Below are 27,368 nucleotides of genomic sequence, written 5' to 3'. Positions count from 1 at the left end.
ACCACTACTTTAAAGAATTGTCAGAAGTTGAGGGAAGGAAGGCATTTTAATTCATTTGAAAAGTTTTCCAGCGCCTACTCTGCGCCAGCTACTGTTCAAAGCAAACTAGATAGATCAAGTGCTGCCCTCCGGGTGCTCGGCGTATGTAGGGGTGAAAGAAAGATCAGGGACAGCCTCTGTCGACATCTGAGCTGAGACTTAAGTGACAGAGGCCGGGTCATGCAGAGATCTGGGAAAGAGAATTCCTGGCAGAGAAAGCCCCCCACCCCACCCCCCGCGCGCCTAGCTGGAATGTATGCAGAAAGATTGGGTTAGCAAGAGGTCGGACAGGTGGGCAGGACCAGATCTGGCGGGGCCAGGTAAAGAATTAAGAGTTTTTAAGTTTAAATTTCTTGACTGTAGCAAAATGGGGGAAGAGGGTGGAATAGCTTAAGAATGTCTGTTTGGAGGCCCGGAAAGTCATTCAGAGGTCAAGCACAAGCTCCTGGGCCGGGGCCGCCCAACCCCGCCTGGAGCCTCAAATCCGCTTAACAACGCGACGCGGCGGCGGGGCGGAGGCGGAGAGCGCGCACTCTACCTCAGGAAGCTTGGATCTCGGCGCCCGCCGTAGACGTCGTGACAGAGGCGGTCCGTTGCCTGGGAGCCAGTGAGACGCCACTCGGCCTCCACCGCTGTGGAGAGTGCCCGTGTTGGGCCTCGGTCACCATGTCGGTGCTGGACGCGCTTTGGGAGGACCGGGATGTCCGCTTCGACGTCTCCTCGCAGTGAGTCGCTCCTATGGCCTATAGAGGGCGCCGCGGCGCGGTTTCTGGAGGAGGCTGCGCCCCCACAGCTCACGGCCCTCGCGAGAGCGGGAGGGGGTTTGAGCCTGTGGTCCCCGGGAGATCCCAGATTGGCTTGGCCATTGAGGGAATTCATCTCAATGAAACCGTTTCAGAGATCTGGGGAAAGAGAATTCCAGGCAGAGAAAGAGGGTCCCGGGCACCTAGCGGGAAACTGAGCCCAAGTACGTCCGGGACCATCTAGGACTTGGGCGTTCAAGTACACCCAAGTGAGCTTGGGAGTGCTCCTCTTCTGTGATGGGGGACGTTTGGAAGGGACTCAGAGAGACCAGGGTTCTGAAACTAGGTCTGGAATAGCGACACATATTGTAGACCCTTAGGCCTCGCCATTTTAAGCTCGAGTCTCTTCGTAAAACAAAGGAGGTGGGAATAAGCATTTCCCATAATGGCTAACCTCTTGAGAACTTGGTTTCCATGATAAGCTTCCATCTTGCCATTCATTTAAATCGCCAGTGGGGGGAAGAAGCTACTTTTTGGAACCTCTCAACAGAAACCCTGGGTTTTTTGTTTTTGTTTTTTAATGTCATGCTTTAAAGAAAAAAATACAACCTTCCTACCCAAAGACCAGGGGCGAAATGCCCATTGAGAAATTAACTGTTGGAAGACTGTGATGCTTCTCGGGTTAAGGTATGAAGCTTCTTAGCCACTTCCTATGATTCCCTATCATGACCAAAACCTTAGAAAATGAAATAATTTCCCAGGCTTAGTTATGGCTTGGTATCTAAAACTAACAGGGTCTTAGATCCTTTAAGAAGTTGTGAGGGAAGGGAATTTATAAACAATGGTTACAGACTGCACACATTCTATGACTTTTTCTATTATTCTCGGAGGGTTCTTAAACCAAGCAAAGGTCCATTTCATGAACACTTCCATTTTCTTGAACATTTATCAAATGCTTATTATGTTCTAGGTACTATGCTGATAGCTAGAGATACAAAAATAATAGAAAATGATTACCTGCCACCCATTTTAGTGCAGGAGATACACATAGACAACTATTTATTTAAAATGTGGTAAATATCCATCCTGAAAAAAAATGAACAAAAAGCTGGGGTATCATAGGAACAGAATGGTTCATTTTGCCTGGAGAATGCCTTGAAGAAGAAATAATATTTGTGTTCAACCCTGAAGACTAGACAGGGCCTTGTCATGGTAGACAGGAGAGTATTCCAGAAAAAAAAGAAAACAAAACACTGGGAGCAAAGTCTTGGAAGTACAAACGGCATTGGCTGGAAGGCAAAGTCTGCAAGTGGAGGATGGAGGAACAAACAGGTAGATTAGCCAGATTATAAAATGTTTAGCGCAGGATTTTGGACATAATTTTTGTGGCAGTGGGATGACATGGAAGATTCTTAGGCAGAAAAGTTATATTATGATCATATCTGTATTTTGAGTAGGTAATTGGGTCAGCTGTATGGAGAATGTGTTAGAATTTCCTACCACATATTCTACTAGGTTCTGTTTGTTTGGGGACACTCTGGAATGCATTCTGTCTGACAGCAAACTATTCTTGCCTCTTTATTTCCTTTTATTCCCTGTATCTAATTGTTTACCGATTCCTAATGATGCTTTAACTTGCTCCTTCCGTAACTGCCTAACCTCTTTCATCTACTCAGAAACCTCTGAGGGTTTTCCATTGTCCACAGGATAAGGCCCATACCTATCTGACTAAGCATTCAGAGGTAGTGGCATGTATTTCTCACTACCTCTTAACATGGATCTTCTTCCCTAGCTAGGCCCATCTTTCCACATTCCACATATTATTTCTTTTTTCTGGTCTTTAACCACTCTCCTCCCTCTCTCTCTCATTTCTCCAAATCCTACCTCTCCTACTTCTGGCTTTTCTACATGTCCCTGATTACTCCAGGCTCCACGGGTCTCCAGACTCTTAAAGTTCTTAAGCCCCTATTTTCAAATGCATGAGCATTTGGTACTGTATCATTTATACTGATGGTTGTTTTATATGCATATGTCTCTTCTCTCCCTAACTAGATTGTAAGTGGGTATGGTTGTAGCTATTAAAGCCTCGATATTTATTTTAGACAAATGAAAACAAGACCTGGAGAAGTCCTTATTGATTGTTTAGATTCAATTGAAGACACCAAAGGAAATAATGGGGATAGAGGTGAGTATATTTCCTAATATGTTTTATATTTCTGGTTTGATTTCCAAATGTTAAATCATATTAACTGGAGAGTAAGATATAAAAGAAATGTAATTGTGACAGTAAAAGAGTTAAATCCACATAAGAATTTTCTCAGACTTAAACAGGAGAAAGATGGGTATTAAACCTTTAGCCAGGGCCGCCTGGGTGGCTCAGTGGGTTAAGCTTCTGCCTTTGGCTCAGGTCATGATCCCATGGTCATGGGATCAAGCCCCACATGAGGCAGGGGAGCCTGCTTCCCCCTCCCTCTTTGCCTGCCTCTCTGCCTACTTGTGATCTCTCTCTCTGTGTCAAATAAGTAAATAAAATCTAAAAAAAAAAAAAAAAACCTTCAGCCAGGGAATACAGGTTCTTCCTCAGAAGTTTGGTCCCTTCAGTAAGTCTCAGTTTTGATATCAGCTTTCTCCAACATAACTGTTAAAACTTCAGGATCCCTGTTTGTAAGGGCCATGGGATAGTTCTGACTTTTGAATCTGCCTCCTCATGAAAAGAATATGAGGTCGTGGAACATAAGTAGGTCATAGCTGTGCTATCTGGAGCCATGCTTCCTTTTAAGAAATCCAAGAGTAATTCATGATCCCTTGAGACTGACACCTGGAGATAGACATGTGGAGAGCAAATTTAGTGCTGTACTGTTAAGTCTAGTGTTGGTTAAGCAGTGAAAAGTCTTGTGAAACATCTGTGTATGTCACTGAGGAACAGCCAGAGTTGGACTCTAGAGTCCCCCCAAATCAAATTCCCCAAAGGCTAGAACTTTGAAAAGTCCAAGCTGCATACAACAGCTGTACATAAAACTAGCATCCAGTGACCAGTTCTTGTAAGCATCACTACTGTTGTTTTGGGTGTAAAAAAATAGGGGATGAGTGGGCAGTCTAGTATCTCTGAAAAGGTCTTTTAGAGAAAGGGAGGTTTAGGAGGATGGGTCATAAACCTATTATTGAAGAGAAGAGTAAATAGTAAAAAACCTCTTTCAGGTAAGAAGGATCAGTAAATCCTAGAGGCTACACAGTAAACTTTATTGGGAGAATGGGCTCACTGCAGCCTTTCAAGCAGCCACTTGCTCTCTGGGTCTTTCCTCTGGTCTGCTCTGGGGTGGAATGTAAGCAGCTCTTAGTTGCGGTCCTTTCTTCCCTGTGAAGGGCACCTATCATCACCACCACAATAGGCAGATCCTGTCAATGGCAAGGGTCCATCCTTAAAAGAATGCTTAGATCACATTTATGAAGTGATTCCTAGTATCAGGCCCAGGTGAGAGTGAGGTATGAAGGTTTAGCAGCAAACAAGAAGTTTTAGCTTGTGCCTTTGAGCCTTTGAGGGTGGAATAATCATCTCTAGGTACCTGGATCTTGACAAACCTAAATTAACTTAAGGAAGCCAAGAGAAAATTTGGTGGTTCTCATATAGACTGGCAGGAACTCTTATGTGACAGTCCATCTGTCATTCGAGACAGAGACTGTGGGTAATAGAACATTTTTTGGTTCATTGGGTATTCATTGAGTGCAGAATCTTATACTAGCACTTTGGAATAGAGAGGGCAAAACACCTCCCTGGCCAGAAGTGTCCATCACAGTGGGTACCTGAAATCTTCCTATTCCTAAAAATAACTGTATGTATACTCGCCTCAGAAACATTCCTCAGAAACTGAAATGTTACAGGTGGGTATAGAGCTTCTAGTAAATAAGAAGGTAGAAAAAAGAAGGGGAGTCCTGCCTTTTAGCCTTCTTCCTCTCCTTTGCAGCAGTTTGAAAATTGCTGAATTAAGGCATTCATTAAGTTCAGGAACCCATGTTAAAACTATAAATACCCCCAAAAGATTAGCACTTTTAATCCATTTCAACTTTAAGAACCCTGACACGAAATTATCAGATTAGCTTTGCACTGAAGCTGTACGGGAAAGAAACAGCCATATTTCAGTGTTCGAGATTAGGAAAAACAGAGACAATTATATTTTGGTGTTTGAAAACACAGAGAGAGACAAGTCCATGCCTAGGACACTAGGTTTGTAGCAATAGGATGGGGCCTTTCAGCAAGAAAGAGGCAACCTAAGAATGCTAGAGATTTATAGGAAATGTACCAAGATCAGAAAAATAGGTCATTAGAGTTGGTTATTGGCTTTATTTACCACTTCATAATTTTTCCTGGAATCTTCTAATAGACAAATATCAAAAAGAATAAAAAGATATCCTAGGCTTATAGCCCAGTTGTGGAGACATAATGTTAGTTACATGAAATGGTGTAAGGAAAACATAAATCATTGTATCTATGATAACAGAATAGTTTGTCCATAATCTTTCTTGCTTGTGCCACTGGCCTACATTTGTCCCTCCAGGTCCAGCACCCATCACCCTTTCCCCCTTGCCCAGGGAAAATGAGTTGTATAGACCATGTCAAGGGGCTACTTGTGCACTCTAGCTTTGGGTTGGAAAAGCCAAGCCAAAAGATCAAAGGGGATCAGGAGAGTTTGGTCTGGATATTTATTCCCCCAGTTCTTTCTTCTCAAGGTATTTAGCCATGCAGGACTTCCACATTTGCTTAACTGTTCCCTTTCCTTGTCCCACTGGGCCTGGGGTGGTAACAGGTTTGCAGCACTCACTTACGGTTCCTGACACCCCACCCATACCTTTCTAATAAGTGACTTATTTATAAGTCCTTTTATAAATAAACCTCAGTTATTCTGATTTGAATGTGCCATCTGTTGTCCATTTGACCCCAACTGATAGATTCCGTGTCTACTCTTCTATATCTTGAGTGAATCTTATAGTCTTGAAATGCTGGGTTATTTACTTTTTGTCAAACATACTATGTTCTACAGTTTCTCTTGAGAACACCTTCCTTTATTTTGGTAACAGCCTTATCCATCTTACCCTAGCATTCATACAAGCTTAGTTTCTCTAATTTTGGATATTCTCAGGGTTTTCAGAGAGGAAGAAATATTACCTGGCTATAGATGACTCATCAATAGAATTTGCTGGGGGGGGGTGGGAACGCCTGGGTGGATCAGTCATTAAGCATCTGCTTCAACTCGGGTCATGATACCAGGGTTCTGGGATCGAGCCCCATATGGAGCCCCAGCCCCGCATCAGGCTCCCTGCTCAGCAGGAAGCCTGCTTCTCCCTCTCCCCCTGCTTGTATGTCATCTCTTATGGTCTGTCTCTTTCTATCAAATAAATACATAAAATCTTTGTAAAAAAATTCTATGGTTTATAATTTGTTGAAGAAATGTTAAAGTTAACTGAGTTTTATTCAGGATTATCACAAAGCTATGCTAGTATGTTAATTGTATCATAAATCTGTAAGACACATAGTTTACCATGCTCAGATTTACTTGACTTTTTTTTTCTAGAGCATTTATAGGTACTACTGTTTCATAAGATACACTTTGAGAAATGAAGTTTATCTAACTCTGTGTCAGTGTAAGAACATCAGTCTGAGGTTAGGAATGAAAAACATAAGGCCTTAAGGAGACTTCAGCTTGGCCATAACTTCATATGAGCAAAAAATTTTTTGCTTATTGCAAAAAAAGAGAAAAAGTATTTATAAGTGTGGCTCATATAAATGAGAACTGTTAAGAGATTAGTATATATATGAAAGTCCTTTGAGTAGTGTGATTTCAACAAATGGCTTTGTGATTATACCATCCCATACTCATTCTCAGTTGTGCACATATGACCTGCCAGAATTCCAGAACAGCTTCCACCAAGACAAAAATCCAGTACACAGTTCTCTCTATTAATTTGAGTCAAACCAAGCTATTGGCATTGAAGACATGTATCCCATCTATAACTATCAGATTTTGTTTCTCTGGGATTCTGAGTCATGCATTATATGCCTTATACTGGATATATAAGAGCAGTAAACATGTTCAGTTGATAAATGTCTGAGAACATCTGTGGGGGTTACTGCTCTTCCTGAGCTAGAGGTTTCATGCCTATCTCTCTCTACTGCAAAAATGGGTCCTTACTTAAGGTAACCTACTTTTTTGTCTGTTTGCTTTTAGGTAGACTCTTAGTAACAAATTTAAGAATTATCTGGCATTCTTTGGCATTACCCAGAGTCAATCTTTGTAAGTATCTTTGTTAGAGAACACTAAAAAAAAAAAAAAAATACTTTGTCAGATGAACTTACACAGTGGCTTTTGATAACCAAAAAAGCTGTACCATGAAATATGAAGAAAAATTGATTAAAAAAAATTTTTAGCAATCCTAGACTAACCACAGACTGTACCATTTTGCAAAGAAAGGTTTATCAGTCCGTTTTGTCTCTTGGAGACACACGAGATTAGTGCTTTTACACTGAATGGTTTTGTTCTTTGCATATCTTTGACAATTTCCTATGTTTCAACTAATCCAGTAGAAGGGAGATCTAAACTCTAATAAAAGTGCAACCTTCCGGGATGCGTGGGTGGCTCAATTGGTTGGACGACTGCCTTCAGCTCAGGTCATGATCCCGGAGTCCTGGGATCAAGTCCCGCATCGGGCCCCCAGCTCCATGGGGAGTCTGCTTATCCCTCTGACCTTCTCCTTGCTCATGCTCTCTCTCACTGTCTCTCTCTCAAATAAAAAAATAAAATCTTTAAAAAAAAAAAAGTGCAACCTTCCATTGTGTTAAATTTTATTTTACTTATTTTTAAAAATTATTTTAGATTGTCCTGCTAGACTTTTTCTCTAGAGGTATTGGTGCTAAGATGTTCAGTAAATAATAATATATAGGTTTTAGAGAAGCAAACTTCCTTTCTTTCTTTCTTAAAGAAGCTAAGAATGTTTGCAAAGAAGCAGAATTTACTTGTTCTTTTAATTATTTAACTTAAATTTGTAGTAATATATTAAAATGTTTTAAAGTTGTACTTTATATTTAATTTTTAAAAAACTTAAAGTTCTATATGCGGAGGTTTTTATTTTTCAGTTTATTATATCATGTTCTTGAAATTCTTTGCTTTTGAATTTTAGCTATCGGTTACAACTGCATATTGAGCATTACAACAAGGACTGCTAACTCTGTAAGTCTGAAAAATCTTATTGAAATATATATAGTGAAGAAGCATTAGATATTTGATATTGGACTTATTTTCACTGTAAATGAGAAATTGCTCTTGAAATCTGAACTTTTAAATAAATTTGTCCTTACAGAAATTACGAGGCCAAACTGAAGCTCTTTATATACTAACAAAATGTAACAGTACTCGTTTTGAGTTTATATTTACAAATTTGGTTCCTGGAAGTCCTAGACTTTTTACTTCTGTGATTGCAGTACACAGGTATGATAATACTTTATGGAATATTGAATAATTTTAAGGCCAATCTATGATTTAGAAGTTTGTAGAGCAAAGTATATAAGTATGGTACCATCTTCTTCCAAGCTCAGAAAATTGGAGTATCCTGAAGATATATAGAAGAACATATTGCATTATCATTTAATAAGCACTTTGAAAGTATTTCTAAAACACATAAGACTACTGAAGATTCATAAAAATTTCTACTTGAAGATTCTATTAAATTAGCTACCAAACTAGTTATAGTGAAACAGAGAGTTCATTCAATATAGATAACGAAGTTGGATAATTCAGTTAATGAATTAAAAAAGATTATTTTAGGGGAACCTGGGTGGCTCAGTTAGTTAAGCCTCCAGCTCTTGGTTTTGGCTCAGGTCATGATCTCAGGATTATAAGAATGAGCTCTAGCTAGGGCTCTGTGCTAAGTGCAGAGTCAGTGTGAGTTTCTCACTCCCTTTCCCTCCCTCCCCCACTCCCTGCTCTCTCACTTTCTCTCTCTAAAATAAATAAGTAAATCTTAGGGGGAAAAAAATGGTTATTTTACTAGCAGTTGAAGGCATGTCTGGGTGTTTTCCCTTAAGAGTTTTGTTTTCTTTTGTGGCGGTTTGTTCATTTGTTGCTAAATTCTTTATACTACCTTAGCTTTTTTTTTTTAATTTTATTTTTTTACTTGAGAGAGAGTGAGAGCACAGAGGACAGAGAGAGAGAGAGAAGCAGACTCCTTGCTGAATGAGGAGCCCAACACAGGGCTCTATCTCAGGACCCCTTGGGTCATGACCTGAGCCAAAGGCAGCTACTTAAGTAACTGAGTCACCCAGGTGCCCTGCTGGTTTTTTTTTGTTTTTTTTTTTTAATTCTATAAGGAAATGCAAGTTGACATTTTCTCATTTCCAAGATATGTAGAAACAACATATTTGCACATAATTTTTTGGGTGAAACTCGGCCTCAATCCACATATCATAAATTGCTTTGCAGGAATATTTTTCAAATAAAACATCACAATTTAATTATTCAGTGCTGCACATTGTGCTCATATCATTTCCCTCGAGTGAATCTACAAAGGGTGGCCATTAGTTGGGGAACTGCAGAAAATATGGAACACTTCACAAATTTGCATGTCATCGTTGTGTGGCGTCTATGCTAATCTCTGTTATCATTCCAGTTTTAGTATATGTGCTGCTAAGTGAGCACCTTAGCTCTCTGTTTTTAACCAGCCTTAAGTACAATGATCTTTTAAAAGCTTGGCTAAGATGACAGGCTATTATACATATACACAAATTTATGCTCACACAGAGAAGTATATATACTTTTTTAAATTTGCATTTCTTTATTACTAGTGATGTAGACATTTTTCTCCCTTTTTTGGCTATTTATAGTTTTCTATTATAAATTTTTTAATTATGCCCTCATCTGTCATATATGTTGAAATTTATTTCTTAGTTTCCTAGTTACTTGATTTTTCATTTTGTTGATGATTTCTAATCTATATAATCATATAAATTTTTTGAGATGTAATTCATATAGTATAAAATACTATTTTAATATTTACAGTTTGAGGGGTGCCTGGGTGGCTCAGTTGGTTAAGTATCTGCCTTTGGCTCGTGATCCCAGAGTCCTGGGATCGAGTCCGGCATCTGGCTTCCTGTTCAGTGGAGAGCCTGCTTCTCCATCTGCCCCTCTCACCACACCCCTCCCACTCATGTGCTCTCTCTCTCTCTCTCTCTGCTCTCTCTCAAATAAATCTTTTTTAAAAACAAATAAGGTTTACAGTTTGATAGTTTTAGTTTTCACAAGATTGTGTAGCTGTCATCACTACCAATTCTGGAATATTTCTGTCACCCCAAAATGAAACCCTTGTAGCCCTGTAGTCCCCATAGTCCTTCCCTATCCTGTCCTCTTCATAGCTCCTGGCAACTACTGATTTTCTTTCTTTCTGTATGGATCTGCCTATGTGGGACTTATAATATAAATGGAATCATACAATATAGTGACCTTTTATAGCTGTCGTATTTCAGTGTTTTCACTGATCATCCATGTTGTAGCATCTATCAGTACTTCATTCTTTCTATAAATAGTATTACATTGTGTAAAAATATTTTGTTTTCTTACTAGTTGTTGATACACATTTGGATTGTTTCCACTTTTTAGCTACTATGAATGTTTTTAATTTGTGTTGGACATATTTCTAAACCTTAGCTCTTTATTTTACTTTACTTAGAAATATAATATGAAGAGGATTATGAAAGGACCTTATAAGCTGCTTTTCTTCAATAGAATAAAAATAAGTGTTCCCCACAAGTAACTCACAGCATAAATAGTTTCCATTTTGTCCACTGGTTAAATGATTATAGCACTAAAGGAAATTAAGGTCTATAGGCAAATGCTCAAATCTTCTTCTTTTTTTTTTTTTTTTTTTTTTTTTTTAAAGATTTATTTATTTATTTATTTGACAGAGAGAAATCACAAGTAGGCAGAGAGGCAGGCAGAGAGAGAGGAGGAAGCAGGCTCCCTGCTGAGCAGAGAGCCCGATGCGGGACTCGATCCCAGGACCCTGAGATCATGACCTGAGCCGAAGGCAGCGGCTTAACCACTGAGCCACCCAGGCGCCCTCAAATCTTCTTCTTTTACAATTTATATATTAGCTCAATTAAAGTTAAAATGACAGGTTTAACAATGAATATTATGATTTATGTAAAAGACATTTAAAGTTATTCAGGCTAAGAAAATTCTTTAGTCTTATTAAATGAGTAAATTAGCCTATAATTTTGTGGGGTAAAATTATAATCAATCAAATGTTATAATAAAACTAATCCAAAAACTTAAAACTAATGAGGGGCACCTGGGTGGCTGAGTTAAGCATCCTCAGTCTTGATTTTGGCTCAGGGTTGTGAGATTGAGCCCCATGATTGGGCTTCATACTCATCAGGAAATCTGCTTGAGATTCTTTCTATTCCTCTCCTTCTTCCTCTCCCTCTGCCCCTCTCCTGCTTGTGTGTGCTCTCTCTCAAATAAGTAAATCTTTAAAAAAAAACTAATCAAAACTAATAATAAATACTGAAGAAAGTTTTTTTTTTTAAAAGATTTTATTTATTTACTTGAGAGAGAGACAGTGAGAGAGAGCATGAACGAGGAGAAGGTCAGAGAGAGAAGCAGACTCCCCATGGAGCTGGGAGTCCGATGCGGGACTCGATCCCGGGACTCCAAGATCATGACCTGAGCCGAAGGCAGTCGTCCAACCAACTGAGCCACCCAGGCGTCCCATGAAGAAAGTTTTGAATACAGTACTTTCTTCAGTATTTATTATTTATCAATAGGAAGGCATGGAGAGAGAACAAAGAGGGATTTTATATATATATAAATGTATACACACACACACAAACACTTGCACATGCATACACACTGTTCTAGGTTCCCTTTTGTGATTGGTACAGATTTATTCCAATTTTCTGTATAGAGGTAACTATGAGCATGTTTGCGGTTGCAATGAGAAAATTAACTGGACGCCCAATTGTTCCTTTGACTAAAACAGAAATGGAGAGAAGGATTTTGATAGGGAAAAATAATTTCCAAGTCTATTATATGCAAGCATTGTTTTTCAGCTTAAAGAGAAAATGTTTCCTCTCATATGTGCTATATATGATACATGTTGCCTTAAAAATTAGACCTCTAGGGGCACCTGGGTGGCTAAGTTGTTAAGCATCTGCCTTCAGCTCAGGCCATGATCCCAGGGTTCTGGGATCGAGTCCCACATAGGGCTCTCTGCTTGGCAGGAGGCCTGCTTCTCCCTTTCCTACTCCTTCTCTCACTGTGTCTCTCTCTGTCAAATAAATAAAATCTTTAAAAAAAATTAGACTTCTAAAAACAGGTACTGAGATAAAATATGTAAATACTACAGTAAAATGATAGTCTATAAAAGACTGTGACACCAAAATTTATTGAAAAGTAAATTTTTAAATTTGTTATAATTGAATGATATACATAAGTATTAACAGTTGTATATTTTGGTAGATAAGTAAACATAACCTAGGAAAACCACATTTTCAGTTTGGGTTGGTCTCTGTTCTTTTTTATAGAGCATATGAAACTTCTAAAATGTATCGTGATTTTAAATTGAGAAGTGCACTAATTCAAAATAAGCAACTACGATTATTACCACAAGAACATGTATATGATAAAGTCAATGGAGTATGGAATTTATCCAGTGATCAGGTATTGTGCAAAAAGCTAATGAACCTTTTGGGTCAGTGCTTTGGTAATCATTTTCCTATTTGTCATTGAGTTTGAATATTCACTTAATTCTATTAAAATATAGCATTATGTCTCCTGATAAATTAGTATTGAAGCTCTTCATATAAAATAATTTTCTGATTTTCATATCTTTATGTTCTTTTTAGCAACATTTGTTGTACATAGAACTTATAGCTAGAGTGGTCTTTAGAGATTATCTGGTTCAGTCTCCATTCACTTATTGATTAAAAACTCAGGCCAAAGAAAAGTGACTTCACACATCTAGTTCATCTGAGAACTATGTTCTTCTCCTCATGCCACACTACTCTCATCATCTTGATAACTTACACTGATGGAGGATAGTCATGAGGTGGACAGTCATGGAAGACTTTTAATCTGGTCTTTTGGGGATGCCTGGCTGGCTGGTTGGAAGAGCATGCAACTCAGGGTTGTTAGTTCAAACCCCATGTTTGGGTGTAGAGATTACTTAAAAATAAAATCTTTAGGGGTATCTGGGTGGGTCAGTGTGTTAAGCCTCTGCCTTCGGCTCAGGTCATGATCTCGGGGTCCTGGGATCGAGCCCCTCATCGGGCTCTCTGCTCATCAGGGAGCCTGCTTCCCTCTCTCTCTGCCTGCCTCTCTGCCTTTAAATTTTTAAAATTTTTAAAAATAATAATAAATAATAAAATATTCAAAAAAAAATGATCCTTATGGAATTAAACATATAACTCATTTGGTGATTCCTATATCCATTATCATGACTTCTCATTTGCTCTTGAAGTTATGACCATTTAAAACATCTAAGTTGGAGTAAGTAATACATCAATTTCTAAAGAAAAATTTTCTCTTACATAAGAATAGTTTCTTTGGTTAGACCGATAACCACTGGGTAAATTTAGCATTTGAATGAAGAACTTCTTGCTAAACATTTTATCATAAACTTAAGTTGTAAATAAATTTTGCTCATTTGAAAAGTTCTAGTTTTAAACTCTGATGATGGTTCTCTACATCTGAATAAGTCCTCATCAGGAATCAGCAAGCTTTTTACTCTGACGGGCCAGATGGTGAATATTTTAGGCTTTGCAGGTCATACCATTTCTGTCATAACTTCTCAGACTTGCCATTGTAGTGTGAAGCCAGACATAGACAACAAATGAGCATGGCTGTGTTTCAAAAAAACTTTGTTATGGATCCTGAAATTTGAATTTCATACAGTATTCACGTATCATGAGTTATTATTCTTTTGACTTTTTTCTAGCTATTTAAAAATCTAAAATTTGATTTGTGGGGCCAAGAAAATTGGCTTCTTGGCTCTTGGGCCATACAAAATGAGGCGAGAGGCCAGATTTGTCCCACAAACCATAGTTTACAGATCCCTACTTTAGGTCATAGCTTAGAAGTCGCTTTCTATAAGGCTTCCTTCTGAGTGTTGCTTATGCAGTCTGTACTTAATTACTACTTTAAATTGTTCCTGATCTAAAATACAGAGCTTGTCTGTTCCCCAGCATTAGACTGTAGGCTTTATAAGGGTAGGAGTGGAATCACTCTGTTCATATTTAAATCTTTGCCATCTAGCACTGCACCTGGCATTTTAAATTGATTAATTAAGATGCTCAGGATTGTCAGAAATATTTTACTGAAAATAGGAATGTTATTGTTAACCTAACTTCTGTTTATTAAATATAAAATATGCCTTCCTATTCTTTTATTTAAAAAATCCTTAGGAGTTTTGTAAGTTGCTCTCTTCTAAAATAAGAGGAAAGAATGACATAAATAATTACTCTTTATAAAGTTAGACTTAGTACTGTTTAATGGGATGTTGGCCAGGGATAAGGGGGATAAAATTCTTTGTATGACAATTTTTTGCAAGATGAGAGTAGAGGAGGGAAATCTATATACTTACATATGTTTATTAACTTAATTATAATTAAGAAATAGTTGGTCTTTTCTGTTGTTTCAAACCTGGTCATCCCAGGTTTTAGGTTTGTAAGTTAATATTTTATGCCCAACCTCAACATATAAATTCCTCTGGGAGTATGTGGTGGGGAGGAGGTAGAAATGGAGGTAGATAATGATATGGATAAATAGTAGAGGTGGCTAATTTTGGTGTCATGTACTAGGTATTAAAGTTTTTTTAGACCATTTAGTTACCATACTGGAGTAATTATGAGTAAATATTGAGGGGCCATATAATTGGAAAACAGTTTTGATTCATGGTTAGTGTTGAAGAGCCATAAAGCATCTCTCGTGGACCAATGGAAGTTATCACATATGTTTTGTCTTTCTCTTACCACAACTTCCTTGTCTTAACTTAATCCCACGTTTTGAACAATAGCTGTAATAAGATCTAACACTTGCAGCATGCTTACTATGTGTCAGGCATTGTGATAAGGGCTTTATTTATAGGGGTTATTTAATCAAATTTCCACTTTACATTTGACACAATGCACCAAGAACAAATTTTTGCCCATGGTCAGGCAACTGGTAAGTACTGATAGCATAATGATTATAGTCTAACTTCAGAATCCAGGCCCTCAGTCAGCTAATTGTTCTTCGATCCAGTGAATAATGAAGTCATTGATTCTCCATGATATTCAATTCTGGTATTCTCTGCTACTGCGATAATTAGAATTATCCCAGTGTTTAGAAAATAAAGAGTAAGTATTCAAACAAATGGTCACTCATGTATCTGTCTTTTACAGGGAAATTTAGGAACCTTTTTTATTACCAACGTGAGAATCGTGTGGCATGCAAATATGAATGAGAGTTTTAACGTCAGCATACCATATCTGCAAATTGTAAGTGCATGCATTTTGGTGTTCTTATTTTAATGCAGAATAAATAATTTCTGTTCATTTGTTAATGGAACTTTCAAGAATAGATGAATTGTCTCCCTCTTTTTCAGTGGCAGCAGTATAGCTGACAACAGACTTTTAAAATGTTGATAATTTACAGTTTCAACATAGAAAAGACCCAACAGTACTTACATTCAAGGGATGCCCCACCATTATAAACTTGCTATTAAGAGAAAAATATACTGGACTTAAAAATTTTAAATAGCATACAGGGGCACTTGGGTGGCTAAGTCAGTTAAGCGTCTGCCTTCAGCACAGGTCATTGTCCCGGGGTCTTGGGATCGAGCCTCACATTGGGCTCTCTGCTTAATGCAGATCCTGTTTCTCCCTCTCCCTCTGCTGCCTCTTGCTTGTTTTCTCTCTCACTGTCCAGTAAATAAATAAAATCTTTAAAAACAAAAATAGTCGCTATGCAGATTAAAATGTATCTCTCTTCTTCCTTTTCCTTTTCTTTTTTTCTTTCTTTTCTTCTTTATTTCTTTCTCTCTTTCTTTTTTTTTAAGATGTGTCCTTCTTAGATTCCAGTCAGAGGACATTAGCTACTACAGTTTTCCATAATCTTTTCATGAGGCATGTATACAGCAGTTCTTTGCTTGGCTTCAGCGCACTGATGCACACACACTGTTTTGGCTCTCTTGACACTTTGCTTTTAAAGCCAGAGGAATTCTTTTATTCTGTGAATGAATTGTTTTCACTATATTCAGAGACAGCATGTAATATAAGCTGGATTCCTTTTGGTGAAAGGAATTAAGATGGTTTTTAGTAATAATTTTTTTTTAAAGATTTTATTTATTTATTTGACAGAGAGAGATCACAAGTAGTCAGAGAGAGAGAGGAGGAAGTAGGCTTCCTGCCAAGCAGAGAGCCCAATAATGCGGGTCTCGATCCCAGGACCCTGAGATCATGACCTAAGCCAAAGGCAGAGGCTTAACCCACTGAGCCACCCAGGTGCCCAGTAATAATGATTTTTAGCTTAAGTTCAACTAAAGCTGTTAAAATCCAGAACAGGAACTAACTACATCTGAGACCAATTTGTTTTGAGAATAAAGGTGGTTCTTTTTATCTCTTCTGCTGCTGCTACTATGTGATTCAGTGAAACAAATAGTAAACTCCAGTAAACTGAAGTATTTCGTTTTACATAAGGAAATTACTTATAGGACTCTAGTGCAAATTAGATGGAACAAAAAATAGTTAATGAAAATCCTGTGTGATTTTCCTATGATAATTACACTTATTGCGGGATATGATTAGTCTTAATACTGAGCAGTTTCATTAACAAATATTTATTGAATAGACACAATGTATGCGATATCTGGAAGATGTCATTTTTAAAAAGATTTCCTGGTTTACAAGAAGGATGATTCTTTGCTAACTATTCCCAAGCCAATTGTTTGCTGAATTGTTTGATTTTTGAGTTTCTTTAGAATATCAGGTCATTCATTTGCCAAGTATTTAGCACCTATGCTGTGCTAGGTGCCAGCAATACAGTTGTGAGAATTATGAACCAGTACACAGTGCCTGCCATCAAGGTTTCAGTCTGATAGAGATTAAACAGAAAATCATAGAATCTGGTAGGAAAAAAATAATTTCTGGCCATCCAAAGAAATACAAGAATTTATAATTGTGGCTGGGAAGATATAATAGAATCTACGTAGGTATTTGATAAACTGGGGTTTGTATTGTCCATTGCTGTTTTATATGGTTTACATATGTTACAGCTTGTCTGACCTAATCTCTATTATACTACAAAATTACTGAGTAGTAAACAACCTTGTGCTTTTTATTCTTCAGATAGATGCTTTTTGTTATTTAAGAATACAGTTCCCAAGTATGGCCTCTGGAATGAATTCAGCTTTGTCCAAACAACTTGCAATCTGATATCATCACAGTCTGTCACTAGGACAGTCATATTCATGTGACTTTTAAAAACTAACCCAGCCTTGGGAACCACTCAAAACACCGGCTCTCTAGTACTAAAAGATTGCTGGCCCTTGGTTTAAAATACTCAGAAAATTTGTATACTCCCTGATTATGGGGGATATTGGAGTCAGATAATTTGTGCATACTTCAGATACGTCTCCTTTGTATTTCCTTACAAGTCTGATGGCTATTTCTAGTAAAGACATTTTCATTTACTTGATCTCTATGGGAATATAATGAAGGAAAGAGGGAGAATTCTGTTCTTTAGATTAATAAAAAGCAGTTACTGTGTAGAAGTTGAAAAATTTGTTTGTGCTAAAGAATCACTACTATCAGGTAATAAAAATATGCATTTTCTTCTTTTCCATTTTACATCTAGCGTTCCATAAAGATTAGAGATTCAAAATTTGGTTTAGCTCTTGTCATAGAAAGTTCTCAGCAGGTAAGGTATTATATATCCATATTAATCTTTAATAGATTTTTTAAACTATGTGACAGTCTATATTTTTTGTTTTATTTATAAAGTAACCTGTGTACATTCAAGAAGAATATTAGCTATAACATGAATAGAGTTTAAAGTTGTATAGTAATTGTACTCATAGGAAAAATTGTTTCATGTTTCCTTGTTGGACAGACATAACAATTATTATCATTATGATTATTATTTTTAGTGACAGAGTTAAGTCACTGTATTTTTTATGCATTCCTTCAATCTTTACACAACCCTATGATACAGTTACTATTTTTCCCCATTTTACATTCAAGGAAACTGAGGCTTGGAGAAATTAGGAACCTTGCCCACAGTCTCTCAACTGGTAACTAGTCAGTCAGGTCTGACTGATTCACAAGAATATCAATGAGAAACACAGATATATACAAATATACACACACATGCAGGTTATACTGTATCTAATTATAATTCCTGTGCCCCATTAGGCCAGATCTTTGCAGAAATACATTTAAATAAAACATATACTTATTTGTAAAATCAGTGCTCTTGTAAATTCTAACTGTAAATATGAATGTCTACTCACTCCTTTCCCCTGGCCTGCAGATTTGTAGCTTCCATTTACTGAGTGCTTACTATGTTCCAGGAACTGTACAAATATCATGTGTACATTATTTTATTTAATATAACAAGTTGATAACTGTTTTATGGTTAGAAAATTGAGGCTTGGATGGGTGGCCAGGTGATGGATATAAAGGAGGACATGTGGTGTGATGAGTACTGGGTATTATACACAACTAATGGATCATTGAACACTACATCAAAAACTAATGATGTATATGATCCCTCTGATATGGGGAATTTCAGAGGCAGGGCAGGGAGTTGTTGGGCGTAGGGAGGGAAAAAGTGAAACAAGATGGAATTGGGAGGGAGACAAACCATAAGAGACTCTTAATCTCAGGAAACAAACTGAGGGTTGTTGAGGGGTGGGGAGGCTGGGTTATGAACATTGGAGAGGGTATGTGCTATAGTGAATGCTGTGAATTGTGTTAAGACTGATGATTCACAGACCTGTACCCTTGAAGCAAATAATGCATTATATGTTAATTTAAAAAAAAAAAGGAAGGAAGGAAACACACAGAAGACCATTAAAAAAAGAACTAATGATGTACTATGTGTCAGCTAACTGAACATAAATAAATAAATTTATTTTTTAAAAAAATTGAGGCTTAAAAGACTAAGAAAAGTATGTTTCCCAGCATCATATAGCTGGCAAATTTGTTGTAAAACCTGAATTTAAACTCAACAGTATATGCTGTCAACCTAAATCATATGCTTTCACCATTTACAGTATGCTACTTAATTTTTTTTTTTGCTACTTAATTTTTTAACAGTTTTCAACAACAATCTGTCGTGTTAAGGTTTCTTTCCTAATTCTTCAAGGAATTAGCCTCAGTTGGACCATTCCCTTTCTTCTGATATATGGTTTTTTCCCTTTCAAGGTCTAGCTCAATAAAAACTTAGTTCCATTGGCCTTCACAATCAATAGTGTATTTTCTTAAATCTTAAAATCTCATCTTTGATATTTGTATATATAAATGATGTGATATCTGGATATGCTTCAAAATAATCCTAAGTGGGTAAGGGGAGGAGATTTGGGGAAAGGGGAGGTTAAAGATGGAAGAGAGTTGGCCATATATTGCTACTTATTGAAGCTGGTTGATGGCTACATAGACACTTACTATACCTTTTTTTTTTCCTATTTTTATATATTCTTTAAGTTTTTCATTACAAAAATTTTTTAAAAATCAATTTATGTATGGAGCTCTGAAATAACATTAGACAATGGGGTATAGTTTATCATATAGTATAAATACCCATTCCTCAGGCTTGTTTTTTGTTTTTTCATTATTTTTTCTTACAGAGTGGAGGATATGTTCTTGGCTTTAAAATAGATCCTGTGGAAAAACTACAAGAATCAGTTAAGGAAATCAATTCACTTCACAAAGTCTATTCTGCCAGTCCTATATTTGGAGTGGATTATGAGATGGAAGAAAAGGTAATTTGATCACTATGCTATGTAAAATACAGTTTGCTGAATTGCTTTCACACAATCTATAAAATAAGGATATAAACACATTGTGAACAATTTAAGTTTGAACTATGTTTAAAATGATGGATATACAGACTCTGCTCAGAGAACATGACCCCTTGGCCAATACTAATTTGTGCCATCTACCTATCTTCTCACTGGCTGCTTCGTCATTCATTCCTGCCCTTTTAGGTGAGCACCTTATCCAGAGAAGTGTTTATGTGCAAGGCTCCTGTGATGTGGACAGACTTTAGTCTCTCACTGTTTTATTTTTATTCCACTTCTGCCTCCCATTAGCATTTGGGCAAACCTTACAGGCCTCACAGACACCAAACCTACCCTGTTCTCCAAGTCCCTCAGCTCTCCTTTGACTTTACTCTTCAGCCTCTCCAGCTGGAACACTTGTCATCTGGTGTGTCACTGGTGTCCTCACCAGCCACTACACTCTATCTGCTCTATCAGCGGTACTCTGGCCAGAGGTTCTATCTCGGGTAGCCTCACCGACCACTCTTATCTCAGGTTCCCTTGCTGTCTGCTCTTTTGCCGGCACCCTCACTGTACGCTATGATGGTGCCCTTGCCACCCACTCTTTCAACAGCGTCCCTCCTGGTGCTCAGCGTGTTGAGCCCTATCACACAGCACATATATTATCTATATCTCTTCTGCTCTTGGACTGCAGCATGTGACTCGAGAAGATCAGGAAGTAGCTAAGTTCAAATTCACACCCTCTGACTTCAAACAGACCCTTGTTGCCTGGTAGCACTCCTTGCTAGTTTTTTTCTCTTCCTGCAATATTCTCTGTATATCCCCCTTCCCTTCAAGCTGAAACATCTCTTTGGGTTGCTGACACTGTATTAGACATACACTCATGTTTTTCACATCTTTAATCATCATTTTCTGTTTTCCTCCCAACTTGCATTTCTTTCAACACTCTCCCTTTCATTCTGCCTTCTCTGTATATTCTTCAGGAATATCAGCTCTCTTCCAGTTTCCTCAACCTATACTTTTTTTTTATAAATATTTTATTTATTTATTTGACAGAGAGAGACATAGTGAGAGAGGAAACACAAGCAGGGGGAGAGGGAGAGGGAGAAGGAGAAGCAGGCTTCCCACAGAGCAGGGAGCCCGATGTGGGGCTTGATCCCAGGACTCCGGGATCATGACCCAAGCTGAAGGCAGACGCTTAATGACTGAGCCACCCAGGAGCCCCTCAACTTAAACTTCTATAGATGACTCCCACTTTATTTTGATTTTGACACATTCTCTCAGATGACCATGGTTCTAAATATTCTTGAATATCTTCACTATAAATGAGCATTTCAAACAACATAAACTGAATTTCTCATTTAAAAATTTGTCCTAGTAATTTAATTAAGTAAATAATTTTCCAAATCTGTAAGATACACTGGGACTTGAGTATCTCAAACGTGGCATACTTAAAATGCTATCATTTTTCTCAAAAGCACCATCCTACTGATAGATTTATTTATTTTCTACTTATTTATTTTTAGCATTGGCAAAGTCAGCTGTGCTCAGAACCTCAGAGATTTCATTTTTTATTTTCCTGATTGTCTTATTTCATACATTCAATCATGAATGTCTCCTCCCTTTTCCTATCCCTTTCTTTTCACTCAAACCACATTACCATTATTACTCTTGCTTGCATAATAATATTGTAGAACATACCTGGTTCTTGGAACATGGCAAACCTGACTTTAGTCCCAATTTCACCATTTATTTGTGATTCTAGGTAGATTTGAGCTTCAATTTTCTCATTATAAAATGAAGATAATCTGGGTGTCCAGGTGGTTCAGTCAGTTAAGCGTCTGCCTTCAGCTCAGATCATGATCCCAGGGCCCTGGGATCATGACATGTGTCAGGCTCCCTGCTCAGCAAGGAGTCTCTTTCTCCCTCTCCCTCTGCCCTTCCCCCTGTTCATGCTCTCTCACTCCCTCTCTCTCTCACTCAAATGAAGAAATAAAATCTTTAAAAACATTTTTTTAAATGAAGATCATCTGCCTCACAAACTTATTAATCATATCCATGAAATTCCTGGCATGTGAGATACTTAGTATGTTAGTTCTCCTACCCATTCTCTCTCTATCTTTCATTTCTTTCCTTTTTTGGCCCCTAGTTTGTAATAATAGTGGCCATAATAACCTACTCTGTCATCTCATGTAAGTCCCTATGCCAAGCCACCTCTTCAGGGAGGTCTTCCCTGAGCACCATCTAAAACAGTAGCCTCATCATTTTATTGTTCCTTATCCCTGTTTGCTTGTTTGCTTTGTTTTTGATAACACTCATAAGTCTTCTCCACTATAAATAACCTCCATAAAGTCAGGGATTTTCATCTACTATCTTTAAACCTGTATTTCCAGCAATTAGAACTAGCACATAATAGGTGCTTTAGTGAATATTCATAGATGTTGAATGACTGCACTGAACACCTGTTGTTCCCATTCACTGCTCTAAGAGCTTCATATGCATCATCTATCTCATTTAGTCCTCCCAACAGTACTATGAAGTATAACATTATTATTATCCTTATCTCACAGTTATGGAGACGGAGGCTTAGCTAGGTTAAGTTACTTGTACATAAAACTTGTCACACAACTCTGAATGCAGTTGAAACACTTGAGGCTCTCCTCAGATTAGCAGATCACTTTTGTTGAGCACTATACTTCTACCCTATACACCCTCCCACCAGTTACCTATAGATAAAGTCTGAATTCTTTGGGCTGGTATTAAAGAATTTCAGTGGACACCAGCCTACATTTTCTACCTTATCTGCACAGTCACAGTGTCTGGTTGTGCAGGCTGTGCACTGCTCAGCTATGAGAACATAGTAAACACAGACTTCAGTGTGAATGATGCTCCTTGGGTTTGTTCAGTACAGTAGCCCTGCATAGCTTCTTCTGTCTCATGGGACTCTTCTCTTCTGACCATACTGGATTATTCATCATTCTTCAGCCACATTCTGTGGTTTCTCTCCTTTGCTGATGCTGGTCTCCTCTGGCAGAAATACCTTTTCCCCTAATCCTACCTATGGAAGTCATCCTCATTCTAAAAGGCCTAGATTACATGTCATTCTTTTCTTCATGAAAGTTTCTGGGATTTACAATCCAGAAGTTGTGCTGTCTCTAAACCTTTCTTTTATAATGGATAGTACATTCGTTACAACTGCTATTCATAGGTTTAACCATATGATACTAATATTTGATCATTTTTTACTAACAAAAATAGTAACTTCATATGTTCCAACCTAATATTTAGTTATCTGTAATTGTGTTTTATTCTTTCTCCACCTCCACTAGATTACAAACATTTTGTGAGTAGGGACAGGGAGTTTTTACTTGGCAGTGTTAGCATAGTGCCTAACACACCAAAAATACTAAAACATTTGAATAAAGAATTAATATTGGTACCACATTTTATTCTGCTTTACCATTGGCATATTCCGTGCAACTCTTAGTTCTTTTACTTTTCACGAGTTCTATTTAATGACTGTTTTGAAGAAAATTGAAAATTTGCTATATCCAAACTTAGTTTTTTTAAACTGTATGAAAGAAAATCAGATTAAGTCCATTGAGAGTTTTTCTTTAAGGCTATCTCTAAGTATCATATTAAGTTTTTATAAATTTGTCATATTAATACTTTTGATGATACTGACTTCAGATTTAAAAGCTTAGGTTTAACTGATTTATTACTCAGGTTAGTTTTAGTAGAATATAAATTATACAATGATTTTTCTAAGACTTGAATAGTTTTCAATTGTTTTACTCATTTACAAGTATTTACAATTCTCACAGCACATTTTATTAAAACTATTTGTTTAATTAATATTGTCTCCTCGATGCATTTTTTTTCCTTGATGCATTTTAATATCTACTGATTTTTAGCCACAGCCCCTTGAAGCTCTAACAGTTGAACAGATTCAAGATGATGTAGAAATAGACTCTGATGATCACACGGACGCTTTTGTGGTGAGCATGACAAAGAAGAGCTACTAAATTTCTTACGATTTTTTAAAAATCTCAGTCATGTTTAAGTAATGGCTTACGTGTATAAAACACCATTGAACTTGAGAGTTATCTTAAACATGAGTTAGAAAGTAATTTTTTTTTAAGTTAAGGATTTTTTTCTTTGTTTGAAATTACTTTTAAATTACCAAACTGGGAAATAGTTTGAGAACACTGTTTTTCAGAGGATTTCAGATCTGTGAAAAATTTTTCATACCTTAGAATAAGAGAACAGGTTAAATAATTAATTAAATTAATGTAAAATATATTTTTCATTATTAATCTTTACAAGATTGACTTCCTTTCAACTTATTGATATATTATATTAAAAACTATATTTGAACTATGAGCTTTCCTATTTCCAAATTTGTATGATTTCATAGCCAAAATAATACTAATTCTTTATATATAGTGTAATGTATGGATCTGACCAGCATACCGCTCTGGGAATAAATATTTTTAAACAAGTGTGAAATTAGTATAAAATATCTAATTATAAACTACAGCATTTGCTGACACATTGAAGCACTGATTGCTTTGTTTTGCCAGCACCTTCTCCTAAACCAAAAGTAGGGATGAAATTTTATAGCTTCTAAGTCATTCTTTTAATCTCCTTTCAAGTTAACAATGCTAATTGTATACTAAATTACAAAATACATTTTTTGGAGCTCAAAATATAACTCTTATAGTTGTTACTAATGATTAATAGAAGTGAAATCTGCTACTACCATAGTAAAGATAGGTGAGAAGACCATTAGACATACAGTAACAGAATGTAAAATACAGTTAGTTACACAATTGTTCTGTAAATTAATTACCTGTTCCTTAGTTCACTGACCTGTTACATGTCAAGTATGTGAAATAGAATTTTCTTTGTCTTCTAGGCTTATTTTGCTGATGGCAATAAGGTAAGGACATTTTATCTATAGTATTTGAAAAAAACTTGCTATATTCTAACATTTAGTATTCACAAAACTTATGTGAAACCTATTTTTTGTTTTTTTCCTCTTCCTTGCCCACCTTCTCTATTCCCATCTTATCCTCTTATCTCCCAAAAAGCAACAAGATCGTGAACCTGTATTTTCAGAAGAACTGGGGCTTGCAATAGAGAAATTGAAGGATGGATTCACCCTACAGGGACTTTGGGAAGTAATGAGTTGATCTTGAGTTGAGCTGGATTTCTATTTAAAGATATCTCAAGATTAAAGATACTAGTTGCCTGCTATAAAGCATGGAATAGTTTTTACTTTTACAGAGAAAGCTTTTAAAAAAGAGTTTTTTAATGATTAAGGAAAAACTCATTTATCTAAGATTTTATTGCCACTTTTCTAAAAATTGTATTTAAAATTGTAATCAAAATGTATCTGGTTTGTAAATATGTTTATTTTGTACCTAATGCTTGTAAATTATTAGTCTAGAGATATTAAATGACTGTATTTTGTTGGGTTTAATAAAGAATTTATGCAGCACCATTTAATGTTTTGAAAGCATTATTTAAAAGAATAAGTCTATTCTTATGGAGGGGCACCTGGGTGGCTCAGTGGGTTAAAGCCTCTGCTTTCGGCTCAGGTCATGATCTCAGGGTCCCGGGATCCACCCCACATCGGGCTCTCTGCTCCACAGGGAGCCTGCTTCCTCCTCCCTCTCTCTCTGCCTGCCTCTCTGCCTACTTGTGATCTCTGTCAAGTAAATAAATAAAATCTTTAAAAAAAAAAAAAAGACTATTCTTACGGAGTAATCAAAGTACTGCCTTTTTTATTATAAAACTCTGGTTTAAATAAATTATCAAATAGCTCCAAATGTAAGCCAACTGTAATATAAATCATAACCCTTAAACTTGTCATGTGTAAGTGACCATTTCTGTAAAACCTAAAAATTATAGTTAACTGTAGAGGATATCAATCCCTACGTAATGTTTTGGGCACTATCTTATAAGTAATTTCAATATAGTATTGGCAAGAATACATTTATTTTTTAAGGAAATAGTTTTAAATAGTTTGTAAACAAATTGTTCTTTTATTGACTTTCTCCTTGTTTGTACTCAATGAAAAGCCTCTTTGAAATTTTCAAATAGGATATTCTCCGATTTTTTGGTTAGCTACAATTTGGCAACTTCTCTGGCATCCCTGCTTTTTGCTACTGCTTTGATATTAAGAAAAAAAAATTGTAAGGAGCCTTTGTCAAATCATTGAAATTAACCAAAGGAGCCCTCTTTCTCTAGAGGGAAAGGAGTGAGTGTGTAAAAACTTACAAAATAAGATGCAACTGTATGTACAACCATAAACACTTAGTAACCAAATGCTAACTAAGTGCTAACCTTAGTTTAATTAAAGTCAAAGAATAAAAGCTATGCATTGGTTTCTTTATTTTAAAAAGAAAGGAGTTGTACATTTTTAAGAGATAGAGTTATAATAAACAACCTACATTAAGGGGAAAAAGGGGCTGTTCGAAATTTTTACACAGGTCACAAAATGCTGCCAGGAATATGTTTAAATAGTTTTCGAAGCAAAACAGACTTTATAATTGCTGACTAGTAAGGAATCTCAAATGTCATATCATGGTGTTCACATCTGACTCACTAATCTTTTCAAATGTTAGTTGTTAACAGAGTAGAGAGAAATGAGTCATTTATTCTTTAATCAGGGGAGCAGCTGTTAGTTTCTTCTAGTGTGTTAAAACCTTTAGTGACAACTATAAATGGAAAAAAGAGTCAATGAGCTCTTCTTTCAGCTGTTGTTTTAGCAGCTGACAGTACCTTTGACTTCACTGTGATGTAAAATAAAAGAAAAAAACCTTTACTCACAGAGACTTTGAAGTTTAAAAATACCCAATTCACTGATCTAGGGACATTGATTCATTTGACAAGTATTTACAGAGCACATGAGGTCCGGGGCTATAGCATTGAACAAAGCAAATTAAAAAAAAAAAATTCCTGTCTTCAGGGAGCTTATATTCTTTTGAGCAGGTTTAAGAATACCAGACTTTGAGGGGTGCCTGGGTGGCTCAGTGGGTTATAGCCTCTGCCTTCGGCTCAGGTCATGATCCCAGCGTCCTGGGATTGAGCCCTGCATCAGGCTCTCTGCTCAGCAGGGAGCCTGCTTCCTCCTCTCTCTCTGCCTGCCTCTCTGCCTTCTTGTGATCTCTGTCAAATAAATAAATAAATAAATAAATAATCTTAAAAAAAAAAGAATACCAGACTTTGAAATTATACAGTAATTTCCTGCAGTACCATTGAGTTCAGAAAATGTGACAGTAAAAATTTTGTAATAATTCATGAAGAGGTATATATGATGTCTATATGATGTCATCTGCATATAAACAAAAAAGTTTTTTTTTTCAAATCATGACTCTGCATTCCATAATTAAGAGGGTGTTCTATTACAATCAACAACTTAAATTATGATTTCAGTTACTCTTTTTTTTTCTCTTGAATGGGCTTGTTTTCCAAATTATGCCAGTGATACAGCACTGTTTCCTGATTTTGCTGTGTTCTGTTGACAACATTGTTTTGTTTGTTTGCTTAAGACTTTAT

The 27,368-nt window shown here is 36.8% G+C and overlaps 1 protein-coding gene and 1 non-coding gene across 5 annotated transcripts; one reads left to right on the top strand and one right to left on the bottom strand.

Moving 5' to 3' along the window:
- The first annotated feature begins 490 nt into the window (after positions 1–490).
- On the top strand, positions 491–25,335 carry BBS5 (Bardet-Biedl syndrome 5). Of its 4 annotated transcripts, XM_004744021.3 has the most exons (13): positions 634–764; positions 1,379–1,469; positions 2,885–2,967; positions 7,004–7,069; positions 7,953–8,002; positions 8,133–8,260; positions 12,349–12,484; positions 15,205–15,300; positions 17,657–17,719; positions 19,650–19,784; positions 23,717–23,800; positions 24,721–24,744; positions 24,896–25,335. In XM_004744021.3, the coding sequence occupies exons 2-13, from the start codon at positions 1,453–1,455 to the stop codon at positions 24,995–24,997; spliced, it is 984 nt and encodes a 327-aa protein (XP_004744078.1). In that variant the 5' UTR covers positions 634–764; positions 1,379–1,452; the 3' UTR covers positions 24,998–25,335. The 4 variants fall into 4 exon arrangements, with proteins under 4 accessions (XP_044922711.1, XP_004744080.1, XP_004744076.1 ...); XM_045066776.1 differs by lacking the exon at positions 1,379–1,469 and having other exon boundaries at positions 491–764; positions 24,666–24,744; positions 24,896–24,932; XM_004744023.3 differs by lacking the exon at positions 1,379–1,469 and having other exon boundaries at positions 517–764; positions 2,835–2,967.
- On the bottom strand, positions 9,363–9,466 carry LOC123388041. The gene has a single exon (XR_006602575.1). It is a non-coding gene; the product is annotated as a U6 spliceosomal RNA (small nuclear RNA).
- Positions 25,336–27,368: the final 2,033 nt, after the last annotated feature.

The sequence above is a fragment of the Mustela putorius genome, unplaced genomic scaffold (genome assembly GCF_011764305.1).
Source record: "Mustela putorius furo isolate JIRA1106 unplaced genomic scaffold, ASM1176430v1.1 tig00003869_pilon_pilon_pilon, whole genome shotgun sequence".
In the NCBI taxonomy this organism is placed as follows: Eukaryota; Metazoa; Chordata; class Mammalia; order Carnivora; family Mustelidae; genus Mustela; species Mustela putorius.
Note: the sequence above shows the minus strand (reverse complement) of the source record. Positions and strands in the feature narration are given on the sequence as shown.